Genomic DNA, 14,914 nt, shown 5'->3' with positions numbered 1-14,914 from the left:
CCATCAGAGCTAAACTGGCCTGGACACTTACAGAACCAGAGGGATTTGGATCATGAAGGTTCTGTTCAGGAGGAAGTGATGGTGACAGGATGTAGTTCATGTCAACTTTTAATGAGACGTTCTATCCAGTTTGAACTCTCCTGGTACCCGAACCAAAACCATGTCTGCCAGCTTTCAGGTCCGATGACAGGAGACATCTTCAGTTATTTATTTTGTTTTTATTCATTTATTTATTTATTTTCATTCGTTATTTGTTACTTCATTAGTTAGTTTTGTTAGTTTAACCAGTAAAATCAGGCTGAAATTAAATCTGACAGACACCCGGACTGGACGTTCGTGCGGGACAGAAACCCGGACTGGACGTTCGTGCGGGACAGAAACCCGGTCTGGACGTTCGTGCGGGACAGAAACCCGGTCTGGACACACCTTCAGGGTTGTGTGTGTGCAGGATTACAAATTAATGATCAGCCTGCTGACCACGCTGTGTCTGCAGAGATTATAAATACAGCTGATCACTGATCAGATCTACCTTCCTCCTGCTGAGTCTTCATCCTTGTCATCCTCTTCATTACTGCTGCTGCTTCAGGTCAGTTTCTTTCTGTTTTGTTATGTTTGTTTTTTTAGGCTACTTCTGTGTTCCTGAACCTAAAGAATGAACATGTATGTAAGATGGCAGACGTGTGTGTAGAGCAGCCCTTGTCTGCTAAACTGTCACTGACGTCTAAAATGACTTAAATCTTTGTGCAATACGCGTAGTAATAACGACCCAAACCTAACGTGAAAGTTATTTGAAGACCAAGTCTAAAAACAACAAGTTTGGAGCGTTTCAATCACGGTAAGCGCGTGCACCTGCTGAACGAGGAGATTACTCCAGTCACACTGCAAACTGTGTGGGAAGCAGTAAACTCGAGCAAAAATGAACTATTGATGAAACTAACAAATACTGACACCCAAATACACTCGTCCATGAACGAACTAAATGAACAAATCTCAGAAGTGCAGATTCGGGTGAGTGCTGTGGAGGACACGGACAAAAAAGTCCAGGAGCTGATTAAAAAAGTGGAGATTCTGGAAACTAAAGCTGAATACATGGAAAACAAAAGCCGACAGAACAACGTTGTCATCTTTGGAGTCGCGGAAGGCGAAGAGAAGAATGACATGGTCGGTTTTATTAAACACCTTTTGTCGGAGACGCTGACCCTGCAGAGGGACCCCCCCTTTACATCGAGCGAGAGCACACCCTTAAAAATAAAGGTTCAAGTTAGAACCAAAGGTGGTTCTTCACAGTGATGCCATAGGGGAACCTTTTTAGGTTCTGCAAGGAACCTATTAAGTATTGGTTCTTCAGAGAACCATTTATTATTAGGCTCTTTAAAGAACCTAATAAGGGTCTTTAAAGAGCCTTAAAATGAGAACCTTTTAGGGTTCCACCAACAACCATCTATCGAGGGGTTCTCTGAAAAACCTATTTAGCTGGGTTCTTTAGAAAACCAATACAGGTTCTTAATCATTTCCTGAGTGGTGGTTCCATTAAGAACTCATGACAGGTTCTTTCTTTGTTTTGTTATTTTGAAGACCAGAAATGGTTCATTTGAAACCTGCCGACTTAAACCAAAAGGAAAATTTAGGACCCATTTGCATTACATACACACATTACTGACCCATATCTGTCAAAGCTGTTTTTATTCACACCCAGACCACCTTTTAGATGTCATGAAAGGATGTCTTAACCATCCTGCAATAGATATGCTGATAAAAAAGACAAATATGGTTCCATGCAATACATGAATTTTATATTTTTCTTGAAAAATGTTTTCCCCAAAATAACACACTACAGTTTGATACTGAAATTTGATATGACGACAAGTTTTGAGTCACATAACTGAATAGCAACAATAAAAAAACTTTTAAACTGTAATACAGTTGCTGAAAACAGGTAAAAGTAGCAAATGGCATATTAATATGTATAAAACTGACATCCTGCCAGGTTGATTTACGTAGTTAAACATACAAGAAAACATCTGGCAAATCACATCGACAGAGCAGCTTTAGAGTTGAACATATAAAACGTTTATAATTCTCATCAACAATAAAAAAAAAATCAAAACCATAACTAACACAGCCAGGCCTGTTCTTTTACAGCGAGTTATAAAACCTTTGTACAGCAATAGGAGCAGAACGAAGGTTTCCATAAAGGAAACAGTCTTTCTCAGGTTTTTGGGATACTCAACTTGGAAGATGTGATAAAGTGAAAAGGCAACAGCCAGGGCAAGGGGTATGTCCACACTGCCATCATCAAGGAGTATCTCTGTGTCATCCACCTTTACAGTGATGGCACTGCTCTGCAGTGGCTTTGCATTTTTGCACTTTGTCAGGACAATTGTTGGTGTCGGAAACACTGGTTCCTGTAAAATATAATATTTTTTTTTAAAAAAAGCCCTTAGACTCCTGTGTTAGATGTTAAGATGAAGTTGAACATATTTCCATTTAAAGACATTTAATATAATAAAAAGAAAAAAAGAAAAGTTAACGGCTAACAAACTAGGAAAGTTTCTGTAATAATAATTACATCCCCCACAAACACACACACACACACACACCCCACCCACCTTGATATTCCAGCCACACGCCCCAGGAACCAGGGCACCATCGACCCCCCCATTCCCCACCCTACTCCAACCTCCACCCCATATAACCCCTCACTTACAATTTCACCCTTTTACTTATTTGGAATACAAACAGCTGGAATTGAAATTATACAAAATAATCACAGAGTGTAGGACAAAGCACTTTACCTTATCAATGACAAATAGCTGCTGTGGGTCCTCTTTGAACGCTGAAGGTAGGAGGAGAATCTGACCTTAAAAAATGCACATGAATTGTAAAGAAAAGTAAAAGGGTCTCAAATAACACATGCAATTTAGCATGGTAAAATAAAATTAAAAAATGTATAATTAAATTGTAAAGTTGTTTAAAAGGAACAATATACCTCTTCTTTCCTCCTCTGTGTCTGAGGCATCAAGCACAACCAAACATTTGTCCTTGAGGGCACTTTTAGAATCTATAACACACCCAGTATGAAAAAGAAATGGTACACATAATTTGAGAAGTAGGGGAGGTTTATTCAGTGCAGGACCAAAAAGTTAAAATGATTAACATTATAGTCTGTCTTCAGCAGCCACCATGATAGCACTCTTAATTTTACTTAGTCAGAAAATACTAGAACATGACCTCGGCTGTAACAGCAACTCACTGTGTATGTTGTTGTATAGAAACATTAGTGTCGGACTATTTGTGACCATTATCTATTTCAAATGTAACTATCAAAGATGACGTGTTTCACATCTGAAAGTCTGGTTTTCGTTTTGGTTCATATGAGATCACTTCATGGTAAAGACAATAATGGAGGAAAGAAAATGTAATTTAAGGTTAAAGTCAGAGGGCTGAATAAATAATGTTTTTCCAGTAACTTCACTCATTATGTTGCTCATACACAGCATACACCTATGGCCTAAATCTAAGGATAAATTCATCAGTACAGCTGTATCCAGAGGTTTGATGCCTTTTTGCATGTTTTTATACTTAAAAATTCCTCTTTGCTGTGAAGTTAAAGAAATACTAACATACAAAATATTCTGAAATGGTAAAATGTTCTGTCTGTAATTAATATCTTTGTTGCTGCAAGTGTTAAGGGACCAAAAAGATTTTATTCACTATATATTTTTTTAATTAATCGGACGATTAATCTGTTATCTTAATCTGTTATTTTTTCCCTCAATGTTTGTCAGGCCCTAGTATTTTTTGTCTTTTATTGACAGTACTCTGAGAAATGAAGCAAAGGAGTTCTACTACCACAGTTTACTCAAATGCTAAATGGGCCTACATTCCATTCAAAAAGCTTCATTCTTTCAAAACTTGTGTTCCATGAGGATGGGTATGGCCCAAAATTAAGCTTGTAATAAAAGTGCTTTGACCTTACCAACAGTGGATGGTGTAGACATGGAAACTCCTCAGGGACTGCAGCTGTGGAATGCTCCTGAATAAAGTTAGCCCTGTATTTTTGTGTCTTAACCATTCCATTAATTATGAGGTTGTAGTTGGGCCTCTGTTTTAGAGCTTCTACTTTCATTGCTTCTTTATGGTGTTGAATGCTGTGCTCATCTTCTCCATCATGCATCTCCAAGGTCTAAATCATTAGCAAAAAAAGAAAAAAAATTAAAATATAACTATAATAATAATAATAATAATAATAAAACATTAGGTTTATCTGAATATGCCCCCAATCCCATTTAGGCTTTTAAATATTTGAACCAGGATATGATCAAAACCTCGTAAATCATCTGAACTAATGACTTACAACCCTGACTTTTTTCACTGAAGACTCACTGCCCTCTGACCCTGCTCTTGGTTTCCTTCCACCATTTGGTAATGAGAATTTCTTCCTCATTTTTGCAACTTCACTGTTGCTGATCAGGGGAATTCTTTCCTTTTTAAATTTGTTGCGCAGTGACTCCAACAGAGCATCCTGACCAAATACAGGAACAGTTGATCACAACACTAAAATAAACTGTCAACAAGTCAAATTTGATACTAAAGTCTGTGATGATCAAAAGACTGGCATTAGGGACAAAGTAGAAATGACAAAAGCAGCACTTCCTACACATTGTATAATGCATAGTAATGGAGACAGAAAACTTACATATCCTGATCCACATTTCTCACGCAAAAATGGATACTGCATGAGAAGCATTCGCATCAAATCCACATACTGGATGTGTGTTGGATACCTGCAAGCAGTGTTAGAAAAAAGAATATTAAAGAGACACTTTCTGGGGTGTTCAGTAGTCATGCTAAGCTGGTGCTACACCACTCAGCTACGTGCACCTCTGACTTCTCTAAGAGCTGGAATACACTGTACGATTTTCTCAATCATGTGTCACAGGTCCACTTCAAACTCCACGAATAGATCACAGGGTTTAAAAGTTCACAGTGCACGATTCATGTTCTCACACTGTACGACGCTTGGAAGCCCACTGCTTGGAAACGACTTGACCGCTCACTCTGTACATCCATACACGACACGTCGGACCCTTCTGACCGGGACTATAAAGTCATAAGAACCCCAAAAGTGGGGGCACTCATCATTTGTTAAAATGCACACAAAGAATAAATCCGCTGCCTCGGATATTTGTGCCTGTTCTGTGTGGAGACCTCCAAAAAACAAAACAACAACCACAAAAAAAATGCGACGCATGGACTAGATGTTGGCTGGGTAGACGTGGGTAATATGGTCTGTCCATTCTGCAGCAAGAACTGGAGGAAAGTCATAGTTAAAAACAGAACTTGGCTAGTGTAGTTCAGTGTTTTTCCAGTTTCAATTATAGGCTTCTTTTTCCTCTTCAACCATGCGTGCATAGTTGAAGTGAAGAGGAAAAACTAACTCCGAAAGTTTGAGGCCAGTCGGCACCCCACTGTGTAAGACCCTCACAAGGGGCAGCCAGGATTTTAACCCATAAGAGCCCAACGTGACATATTTGTTACAGTGCCATGAATATGTATTTGCCCCCTTCCTGATTTCTGTGTTTTTTGCATATTTATCACTCACGGAGGTTTCAGATCATCAAACCAATTTTAATATCACACAGAGACAACCCAAGGAAATACAAAATGTAGTTTTGAAATGTTGATTCCATGTATTAAGGCACAAAAAAAATCAAAACGTATCTGGCCCTATGTGAAAAAGTAATTGCCCCCCTTGCTAAAACTCAAAGTAACTGTGATTAACAACAGTTTTTGGGAAAGCTGAGTTCAATTCTACAAGCCACACCCAAACCTGATTGCCACCACCTGGGTTCAAATCAAGAAATCACTTAAATTGGATCTGTTAGACAAAGTGAAGTAGGCTACAAGATCTCAAGAACATGCCACGATCCAAAGAAATTCCAGAAGAATTAAGAAAAAAAGTAATCGAGATCCATCAGTCTGGAAAAGGCTACAAAGCCATTTCCAAGGCTGTGGGGATCCAGCGAAGCACTGTCAGAGCCATTATCCACAAATGGAGAAAGCTGGGAACAGTGGCAAACCTTCCCAGGAGTGGTCGACCACCTAAAATTACTCCAAGAGTGCGACGACGGGTAATCCAGGAGGTTACAAAAGACCCTCACAAAACATCAAAGGAACTGCAGGCCTCGCTGGCCTCAGTTAAGGTCAGTGTGCATGACTCCACCATAAGAAAGGTACTGGCCAAAGGTGGCATCCATGGCAGAGTACCCAGGCGAAAACCACTGCTGTCAAAAAAGAACACAAAGGACCGTCTCACATTTGCCAAAAGGTATCTCGATTATCCTCAAGACTTTTGGAGAAACATTTTATGGACTGATGAGTCAAAAATTGACCTTTTTGGAAGATGCACAGCCCGCTACATCTGGCGCACAAATGGCACAGCATTTGACAAAAAGAACATTATGCCCACAGTAAAGCATGGTGGTGGCAGTGTGATGGTCTGGGGTTGCTTTGCTGCCTCAGGACCAGGACAACTTACTGTGATTGATGGCATAATGAATTCTGGTGTTTACCAGGAAATTCTGAAGGACAATGTCAGGCCATCAGTTCGTGCCCTCAAGCTCAAGCGCTCTTGGATCATGCAGCAGGACAACGATCCAAAGCACACCAGCAAGTCCACCTCTGAATGGCTCAAGAAAAACAAAATGAAGGTTTTGGAGTGGCCAAGTCAGAGTCCAGATTTAAATCCAATTGAAATGCTGTGGTCTGACCTTAAGCGCGCGGTTCATGCAAGACGACCCTCCAATATGGCTGACTTGAAAAGATTTTGCAAAGAGGAGTGGGCCAAAATCCCTCCACAGCGTTGTGAAAGACTCATCACAAATTATCGCAAACGTTTGATTTCAGTTATCGCTGCCAAAGGTGGCCCAACTCCCTATTAGGTTCAGGGGGCAATTACTTTTTCACATAGTGTTAGATAAGTTTTGTTTTTTTTTGTGCCTTAATAAATGGAATCAACATTTCAAAACTGCATTTTGTGTTTCCTTGGGTTGTCTCTGTGTGATACTAAAATTGGTTTGATGATCTGAAACCTCTGTGAGTGATAAATATGCAAAAAACACAGAAATCAGGAAGGGGGCAAATACATATTCATGGCACTGTATATACAGTTTCTGAGATGTTTTGCTTCCATTTATGGTACAAAATTTGCACAAAATCCTGTTGAACACAATCTGATACTTGTCTTCTGTCCCAGAAGCCCAGAAGCAGAAAAACTACATTATAATATTTTTAATATATCACATGGTAATAAATACTCACATGGTCTGAAGACTCAGTGTATCGTAGAGGGCCTGTACTAGTGCATTTTTCGCTTTGTTTCGCTGGTGAGACTTCAGGTCAGGGTCCTTGTTGTTTAAAGAATTGATAAGGAACTGTGGGAACCAAAGTTGAAAAGATCCTGTGGTGGGTTTTGTAGGTACATCTGGTTCGTCATGAGGAACAAATTCATTCTCTTTTCTGTTGACATACAAAACCAAGTTTTTAAAAAAAGGTTAATCAAGTTACCTATCAGTAAAATATTTTACTACCACATTAAAGTGATACCCTGTAACTTTTAACCCAAACATCAGCCTAATGTAAGTAATAATGGATGATTTCTGGGGTCAGTATTAGTGCTTGATGAGTGTTTGTGCTCCGAGGGGGCTGCCCTCTTCGAAAACCAGACATCGTAACTTTGCAGGACCTTTTTAACACCCACCTAAACAATGCTATGGCTGAGCTGTGTACGTTTATTGCTTATAGCAGATATTGGACACACACTTGGAAAATTAAATGTCAATGCATGAATTTTAACTTACTCTTTCAGGGTACTCAGGATGGCCATGAAGCGCACTTGATCCTTTATTTTGGGAAATATCCGTTCACACATGCGTTCGGATAATCCCAGCAGTGTTGCACCATCAATTTCATTCTCTAGGAAAAATTGACAACAGACAAAAACAAAGACAAAACAAAAAGGTAAAAGACAGACAGAAAGAGAACGGCTAGAAGAACAGACATCAGATGAAACATAGGCTTATTGCAGAACTAGTTTTTCTGGAGGCAGAATTACTGGGTCAACACTGGTGATATTCTCCATAACATTAAAACTTTGAAGTAAAACAACATTTTGCCAAGTTTCAACCAAAAATTGTGCCATCTTATGACAATATTTAGTAATACAGGTGTTATCAATAAAAAGAGCACTGGTGTGAAAATAAAATGTTGTAAGACCAAAACGCAAAAGCACAGTCCCTGCAGTGAATCATCTATGTGATGCACCAATCTGTCAATTTACCTTCAACCTTGTGATTTGAACGGACGATGTAAAAGGGAAATATAGTCTTTTGCCTGAGCAGCGGTAACAGTCAAGGGGATGGAAGTCAGTTTCATCTCCAGGCTTAAGAATGACTGTATCATCAGTTTCTTCCACATGAAAAGGATGAAGATGGCTAGAAAATGCAACTGTTGCAAAACATTTTGCCACCAGAAACCAGTTCGACCGAAAATGCAGTATCTTACAGACCTGCACAAACACTGGTATTTGTTCACCCTCCAACAAGTCAATGATGAAAAAGTCCCCAATGCAATATCTTGTAGTGTCACTGTCACTGTTTTTGTCATCCAAAGTTCATCCTCCTCCGTTAGTACCATTTGCAGATTCCTGAAGTTGGTCAACACAGAGTCTGGCAATTCTTCTGGACTGATTTTGGTCGTTTCATGAGGTATAGTGTCTGTTTGAAACTGAGTAGATGTGTTCCACTCCCAGCACTGTCTGAGTTGATGTCTTTTGGCCAGTGAATAACACACATTTTTGAAATTATTCATAACCTGGGCCACTTTTTTGAAGTACAAATGTTTTGACTCATACCTCAAGCACCAATTGAACCATGGAGGTCCAAATTCCAGTATGAGACAAGGATAGTGCAACAGATAATGCACCTTTGGAGTAAGAGCTTCAGGATACAGGTCTTTAAAATTAGCAATGAATTGTGCAACTAGACAACCTAAATAACTAACCCAGCTTTTAGCAAATGTTGGAGCTAGGAGAAATTCAGTTGTCTCACACAGGAGCAGATACAACTGCCAGTCCTTGTTAGTAGAGGGAACCTTGTCTCCGATTACAAAAGATATCAAGCGAAACAGTGTCCACTTCTCAACGGATTTGCCAATTACATGGCCATTGGCAGGAAGTTTTTCTGAAATAGGCGGTGGCCTGTTCCTGATATCATTTTGTCCAAAGCTAAAATCCTTCAGGCGATTATTAAGTTCAGTAACAGTCACAACTTTGTCCTTATGCAGTGCCTTGATCACCAGTTTAAGTGTAAGTGGTATAACCCCCTCTAAAATATCATGCATAACATCAGGAGGAAATGCCTTGGTGACTTCAAAATGAGGAAGTACATTTAAAGCACAGGGTCCATTTACCCCATACACTGCAGTAGTGCTAGGATCATTTGCAATAGATTTCAAATGATATTCATGAACTTCAGGTGTACGCAGAACGCATTCCTCCTCATGTGTCTTTACAGCAATGTCCCTGTAATGACATAAGCAATATCTACACACTCTACCACTGCTGAAACTGCAGGAAAATCCTGCAAGGGCATGAGCTGACAAGTTATCTGCACATACGGTTGCAATAGTCCCTTTAACAAAATATTCTTGATCCTTGTAACAAACTCTCACACCTTCAGTTTGTAATTTCAAAACATCACTTAAAAGTGGTTCTAAAACTTTTGCTACACCATACTGTTTTAAAATACTATGTTTTACAAGAATTACAAGGTGTATGTTTTTCAAAGCTGATCTAAATTTGGGTTTTAGATTTCCCAAAGAAAAATAAAAAGCTGAGGCTTTATGCAAAGTTCTCTTAGATCCCAAAGGGTTCACTATCTCAAATTCATCATTGTATAACTGAAGAGTTAAACATGGGTGCCCACAATTAAAGAACAGAGATTCCTGAAAAATAGTTCCATCAATGAAGTTGGTTAAAGCATCAGACTCTTTTTGAGGACAATTAAAAATTTGTTCCTGAGATGCACTGTCCCTCAGAACTAGGTTTAGCACATCAAGTAATGGAATATATTGGAAAGTGTGTTTTCCGTGAGAATCACACCCAAGTGTATACTCTTTGGGCTCGATTAATGACAGTGTTTCAAGACAAAAGTTGTCAAGCTTGTACACACTACTTACTGCACTGAAGCAGTGTTCAACCAAAAATGGCTCTCTGAGCAAAGCTAATTGTGAATTATTAATATCTATGTTTACATTCTCTAAACAAGTGGCAAGAAGAGCCTGATAGGTTTGATGAAAATGACTAAACAGTAACTCCAACTCATTGATCACAGCTGACTGTACTGCTCTCTGAACAACATGCTTTTCTTGCAACTTCAGGTAGAATAATGCCAACTGTTTTTGAATAGAGTCTGTGAGATGGTTAACAATATCACCAACTGTTGATGTTGAACCCTCTACAGTAGAGTCTGGCTTTGTTTCATCAGACAACTGACTCGATTCTTGTTGAAAGGATGAATCACAGTTCACATCATTGTTATGATGCCGGCGAATGTGATTTTTTAAAGACTTGACTCTTGAATACTGTCGTGGACAGCCATCAAGTCCACATATTACTGAAAAATCACTCTCATTTTCATGGTAAAGCTGTAGATGTTTCAGCCACTTTGTGCGTGTTGGGGTCTTAACAGGACATCTCTGGACTGGAATACCTCCGTCATTCATATCCACAGCTCACCTATGAAAGTTGTTGTGAAGTCTTCCAATCCATTGACCTTCAGCCATGAGCAGACATTGTCAACTGACCACAAATTTGTCATCCCTGGAGGAGATAGAGATAGACACTATTACTGCACAGCTAATCAGTGTTGAAGTGGTTGTGTAACATTATACAGTTGTAAAGTGTTCATTTTGATAGACAAATGACCACTGCAGGTAAGCATTTACATTATTATTCAATTTTACACTTTTTAAATATTCTGTGCTTTTCTTCTACATTATAAGATGATTCATCAAATAAATCAGCAAATACTATGCATGTTGATAATAGTTTCTATGTCTTGAGGGGAAAAAACAACATATGAAGAAGCCAAGTCCAAAAGTTTAAGTCGAAGTCCGTGTTGGCGCCCCTGGCACCAGCTTTACTTTGATAGGGAGGGAGGGAGGTGGCGCAGAGACAACTTTTGGAGCATTTAACTGCTTTACTAACTAGCTTACATTACTAATGCAGCTTTTCATTACACTACAAAACAGTATAATATACAAATCGGCGAGTTTCAGTTACTCACATTAACGAATAGTGCTAGCTAACGCGGCTAACGTAACAAGCTAAAGTGGCTAAGCCAACGGCGGCTTAGCGGTAGAGAAACACGCTGTTTTAAAAGTAAAATGAGTCGTTTCTGTGCTCAATTTAATTACGGTTAACTTAATATAGTATTTCATAACAAAATATTTTTAACCATATTTTACAGAACTTGCCGTGACTGTCAATCTCCAACTTTGTGTCAGGGCGGGAAGGTACAGGAAACAACGGTGACACAACAAAATGGTGACGTTCGTGAGCACTTTTTCCCTCCTGAACTTTATTGAAACATTTGTACAAAACAGAACAAAGGCACAGTCTTTTCTTCATTGCTTCAAATCTCTGAATCCTTTCGGTCTACTTCTCTCTGATGTTTCCGAACTATTACTCCAGAAGTTTTAAATGATTTCCTTTGGAATATCGGTCAGATATGTTTTCTAAGTTGTTAGTAAATGTTAGACTTACGGTGCACAGATGACATTTGTGCAGAGCCGAGTCTCTTACGGATCCGTGACCGAATCTCCCAAAAGCTGCTGTTGGTAGCTCGAGCTCGTCTGCTCGAGGTAGCGTCGACCATATGACACAGAAGTTTTTCAGGAATTGTTCTGAGACACAGCTGTTGATTCAGCAGTCCAAACGTCACGTGACCACATCAGCCGCGACCTCGTTGTGTTGTCAATGCACGCAGGTGCTCCCGGGGATTTCGATGGGACTGAAGTTATTAAGTAAATGTTTTAAAATGGATTCAGTCGCATTGTAAACCGAAAGTTTTGAGAGGAGATTTTGTTTGCAACTATTCAGCATTTAGGATTGAAAAAAAGCCTCATCATTGAAATGGTCTTAACTGATGGGTTTCAAGCATTTGCGCAAGACGCCGTTGCCATGGTAACAGGCTCGAAGTACGAGAACAGAGGGGGCGGTGTCTTCGACATCACAGGTAGATATTTACTTTTTCTTTATATTTTTACTTTTAAATAGCTTTGCAAAAAGTAGACTTTAAAGTTAAATCATATGAATTTCATTGAGAAGCGTCGGAGGAAACGTCTCCGTCTGCAGCTGCAGAGGAACAAGACAACCTGTGGAACCTTCAGCAGCAGAGATGATTTCTTATAACTACCAGCATAGATTTTTTTATGCTTTTAAATCTGGTTAATTGTAATTTAATGCTTGTGTTTCTTTCAGGCTCAACCTGCAGGAGGGTTAGAGGGCCAGAAGAGGAGCAAACTGAAGCCAAACGTCATTGAAAATATATTTAAAATAAATAAATAAATAAAAACTTTACAACTTGCACATGCATTTGTCTCAAATTAATACAACTGTATAAATACAGTTACACAGTCACTGTCCCAGTTGCATAAACACCCGTGTTCTACTAGCTCTTCCCTTACTTACTCTAACTTACCTAAAAGCTTTAAGTTTGACACTTCAACAATCTTCAACCTCTGCTTTCCAGAGGAGAGATATATCCTGATTTTGAGCAACAGATGGCTGTATTATGTGCATATCTTGTAATGTTACTTGTTTAAGATTTGTTTTTAGCCCATTTGTTTTGTTCAGTTAATATTTCAGCTAATTAACACTAATTGTAAAATAGTATTTACCTGTCTGTGTACCTGTATACACTGAAGGTTTTTAATATGTCCTCACAACCCTCGAGGTAGACCCTAATAATTTGTTCAAATTCAGTTTTGAGTCATTAAAAATCAAGTTGCCAAACGTTATTCACATTATTTATAATTACATTACTTTATAACTCCTCTATCTAAAAAATGTAATTGCAAAATATAACCCTCTACAATAAAAAAAGGACCCTGAATTGAACAGAGCCACAAGTTAGTCTGTACAGAGTAGGCATGTGGTCATAAGGCCATATTTTAAACATAAAAAGGTTCTTCAAAGCACTAAAAGCGTGCAGAATTATTTTTTTCTTAAATTCAGTTCCCCAAAGAACCTTAAACAGTGAGAAAAGGTTCTTTAACATAAAAAGGTTCCCCAGGGCACTCAAAGTGCTTCAGAGCACTTATGAAGAACCATTTTTATTTAGAGTGCACCACATCTCAGCCAAGACCCCCGGCAGCAAAAGCCCATCATCGCCAGGTTTGGGGATTATCAACACAAGGCAAAGGTGATGAAGTTTGCCCGAGAAAAAGAAAAACTTCTCTACAAAGGCACGAGAGTGTCTGTCTACCCGGATTTCAGTGCTGCGGTCCTGCGGAAACGTCAGCTGTTTGCTCCGGTAAAAAAGAAACTAAACGCAGCTGGAATCAGGTGTGCAGTGTTACTCCCTGCTACACTCTCGGTTGATTATATGGGAACACGAAAGCGCTTTGAGACACCTCTGGAAGCGCACGAGTTTCTAAACAGTCTGGATAAAGACCCTGGCCGTGGTAGGGGCTGTTTTTTTCTCCCGTTTTTCCTGTCTGGCTTGATAAGCGCCAGTGTGATTAAAACGGTGGCTCCAATAAATATAAAGAGGTCATTTTTATTTTATTTTCTTTAATAATGAGGCAGACAGGACTATAGGTTTAGTGTAGAATTGAGCTGATAATGATCTTTTGTAGGTTGTTATTTTGGCTCATATCTTTAGTTGTTTTTTTTTTTTTTTTTTTTTTTTTTGTCTTGTCTTTGCACGTGATGTCTTTTAAATTAAGGAGATGGTTAAAAAAAATAAAAAATGAAGTGCAATGTCTATCCCAGTGAATTTATGTTCATTTAATATAAAAGGATGTAAAAAAACAGTAAAGAGAAATAGAATTATTACTTTCTTGAGAAAGGAGAATATTTCAGTTGCACTGTTGTAAGAGACACATTTAACTGAAAAAGAGCATAAAAAGCTTAAAAAAGACTGGGTAGGACAGATTTATTTTTCTTCGTTTAATAGTAAAAAAAGAGGTGTGGCAGTACTTATACATAAAAAGTTACCTTTGATTATTTAACATATTGAAACAGATGATAATGGTTGTTTTGTTTTGCTTCATGGAGTTATGTTTGGTGAAAAAGTCACTATTCTTAATGTGTATGCTGCCCCGGATCTTGATCCGTCATTCTTTACCACCTTGACTGTTATTTAAATATAGATGCCCCTTTATGATATTAGGTGGTGACTGGAACTGTGTCATGAGCAATACTCTGGACAAAAAACCTACCATTTCTGGGGTTAAACAAACACCAAGACAGCGAGCTTTATATAAAATGATAGATGAAGTAGATTTAGTAGATGCTTGGAGATGTATGCACTTTGGAGACAAAGATTTTACTTTTTTTTCAAATCCTCATAAAACATACTCAAGAATCGACTTTTTTTTGGTCTCAAAAACAATGTTTGAATTTGTCAAAAGTAGTACTATTGGTAGTATACATTTATCTGATCACGCACCTATAAAAATCTAAATAGAATTTACAGGTTTAAATAAAGATAAGAAGTCGTGGCAGTGCAATAGATCAATATTATCTGATCCAATTTTTTTTAATTCTGCAAAAGATAACCTCCAATTATTTTTAGAAATTAATGACAATAATGAAACTGATGCATCAAATTTATGGGAAACTACA

At 38.5% G+C, this 14,914-nt stretch overlaps 2 protein-coding genes across 2 annotated transcripts in view; one reads left to right on the top strand and one right to left on the bottom strand.

The window, feature by feature from the left end:
* The first annotated feature begins 381 nt into the window (after positions 1 to 381).
* The window catches only part of sagb (S-antigen; retina and pineal gland (arrestin) b), a 38,170-nt gene continuing 23,637 nt past the window's right edge, over positions 382 to 14,914 (top strand). Inside the window, exon 1 of the mRNA XM_041994229.1 lies at positions 382 to 586. The gene's annotated coding sequence lies outside the window, so the exon portion shown is untranslated. The remainder of the gene's footprint in view (positions 587 to 14,914) is intronic.
* On the bottom strand, positions 3,512 to 11,939 carry LOC121645555 (sterile alpha motif domain-containing protein 3-like). The gene is made up of 8 exons (XM_041994043.1): positions 11,828 to 11,939; positions 10,799 to 10,882; positions 7,863 to 7,977; positions 7,324 to 7,521; positions 4,700 to 4,787; positions 4,358 to 4,525; positions 3,980 to 4,186; positions 3,512 to 3,517 (listed from the first exon to the last, which is right to left on the bottom strand). Exons 1-8 carry the CDS (start codon positions 11,937 to 11,939, stop codon positions 3,512 to 3,514), a joined length of 978 nt encoding a protein of 325 aa, XP_041849977.1.

The sequence above is a fragment of the Melanotaenia boesemani genome, chromosome 9, assembly GCF_017639745.1.
Source record: "Melanotaenia boesemani isolate fMelBoe1 chromosome 9, fMelBoe1.pri, whole genome shotgun sequence".
Classification (NCBI taxonomy): domain Eukaryota; kingdom Metazoa; phylum Chordata; class Actinopteri; order Atheriniformes; family Melanotaeniidae; genus Melanotaenia; species Melanotaenia boesemani.
This window is presented reverse-complemented; position numbering and strand designations above follow the sequence as displayed.

Bases quoted from the DNA above. Each gene is read 5' to 3' on its own strand.
- LOC121645555 (XM_041994043.1), bottom strand. From the start codon at position 11,939: ATGGTCGACGCTACCTCGAGCAGACGAGCTCGAGCTACCAACAGCAGC. The intron at 10,883-11,827 runs GTAAGTCTAACA...TATCTCCTCCAG, and splicing joins ACAAATGTCATCTGTGCACC to GGATGACAAATTTGTGGTCA. The intron at 4,187-4,357 runs GTAAGTCATTAG...CTAATGATTTAG, and splicing joins CAGTGAAAAAAGTCAGGGTT to ACCTTGGAGATGCATGATGG.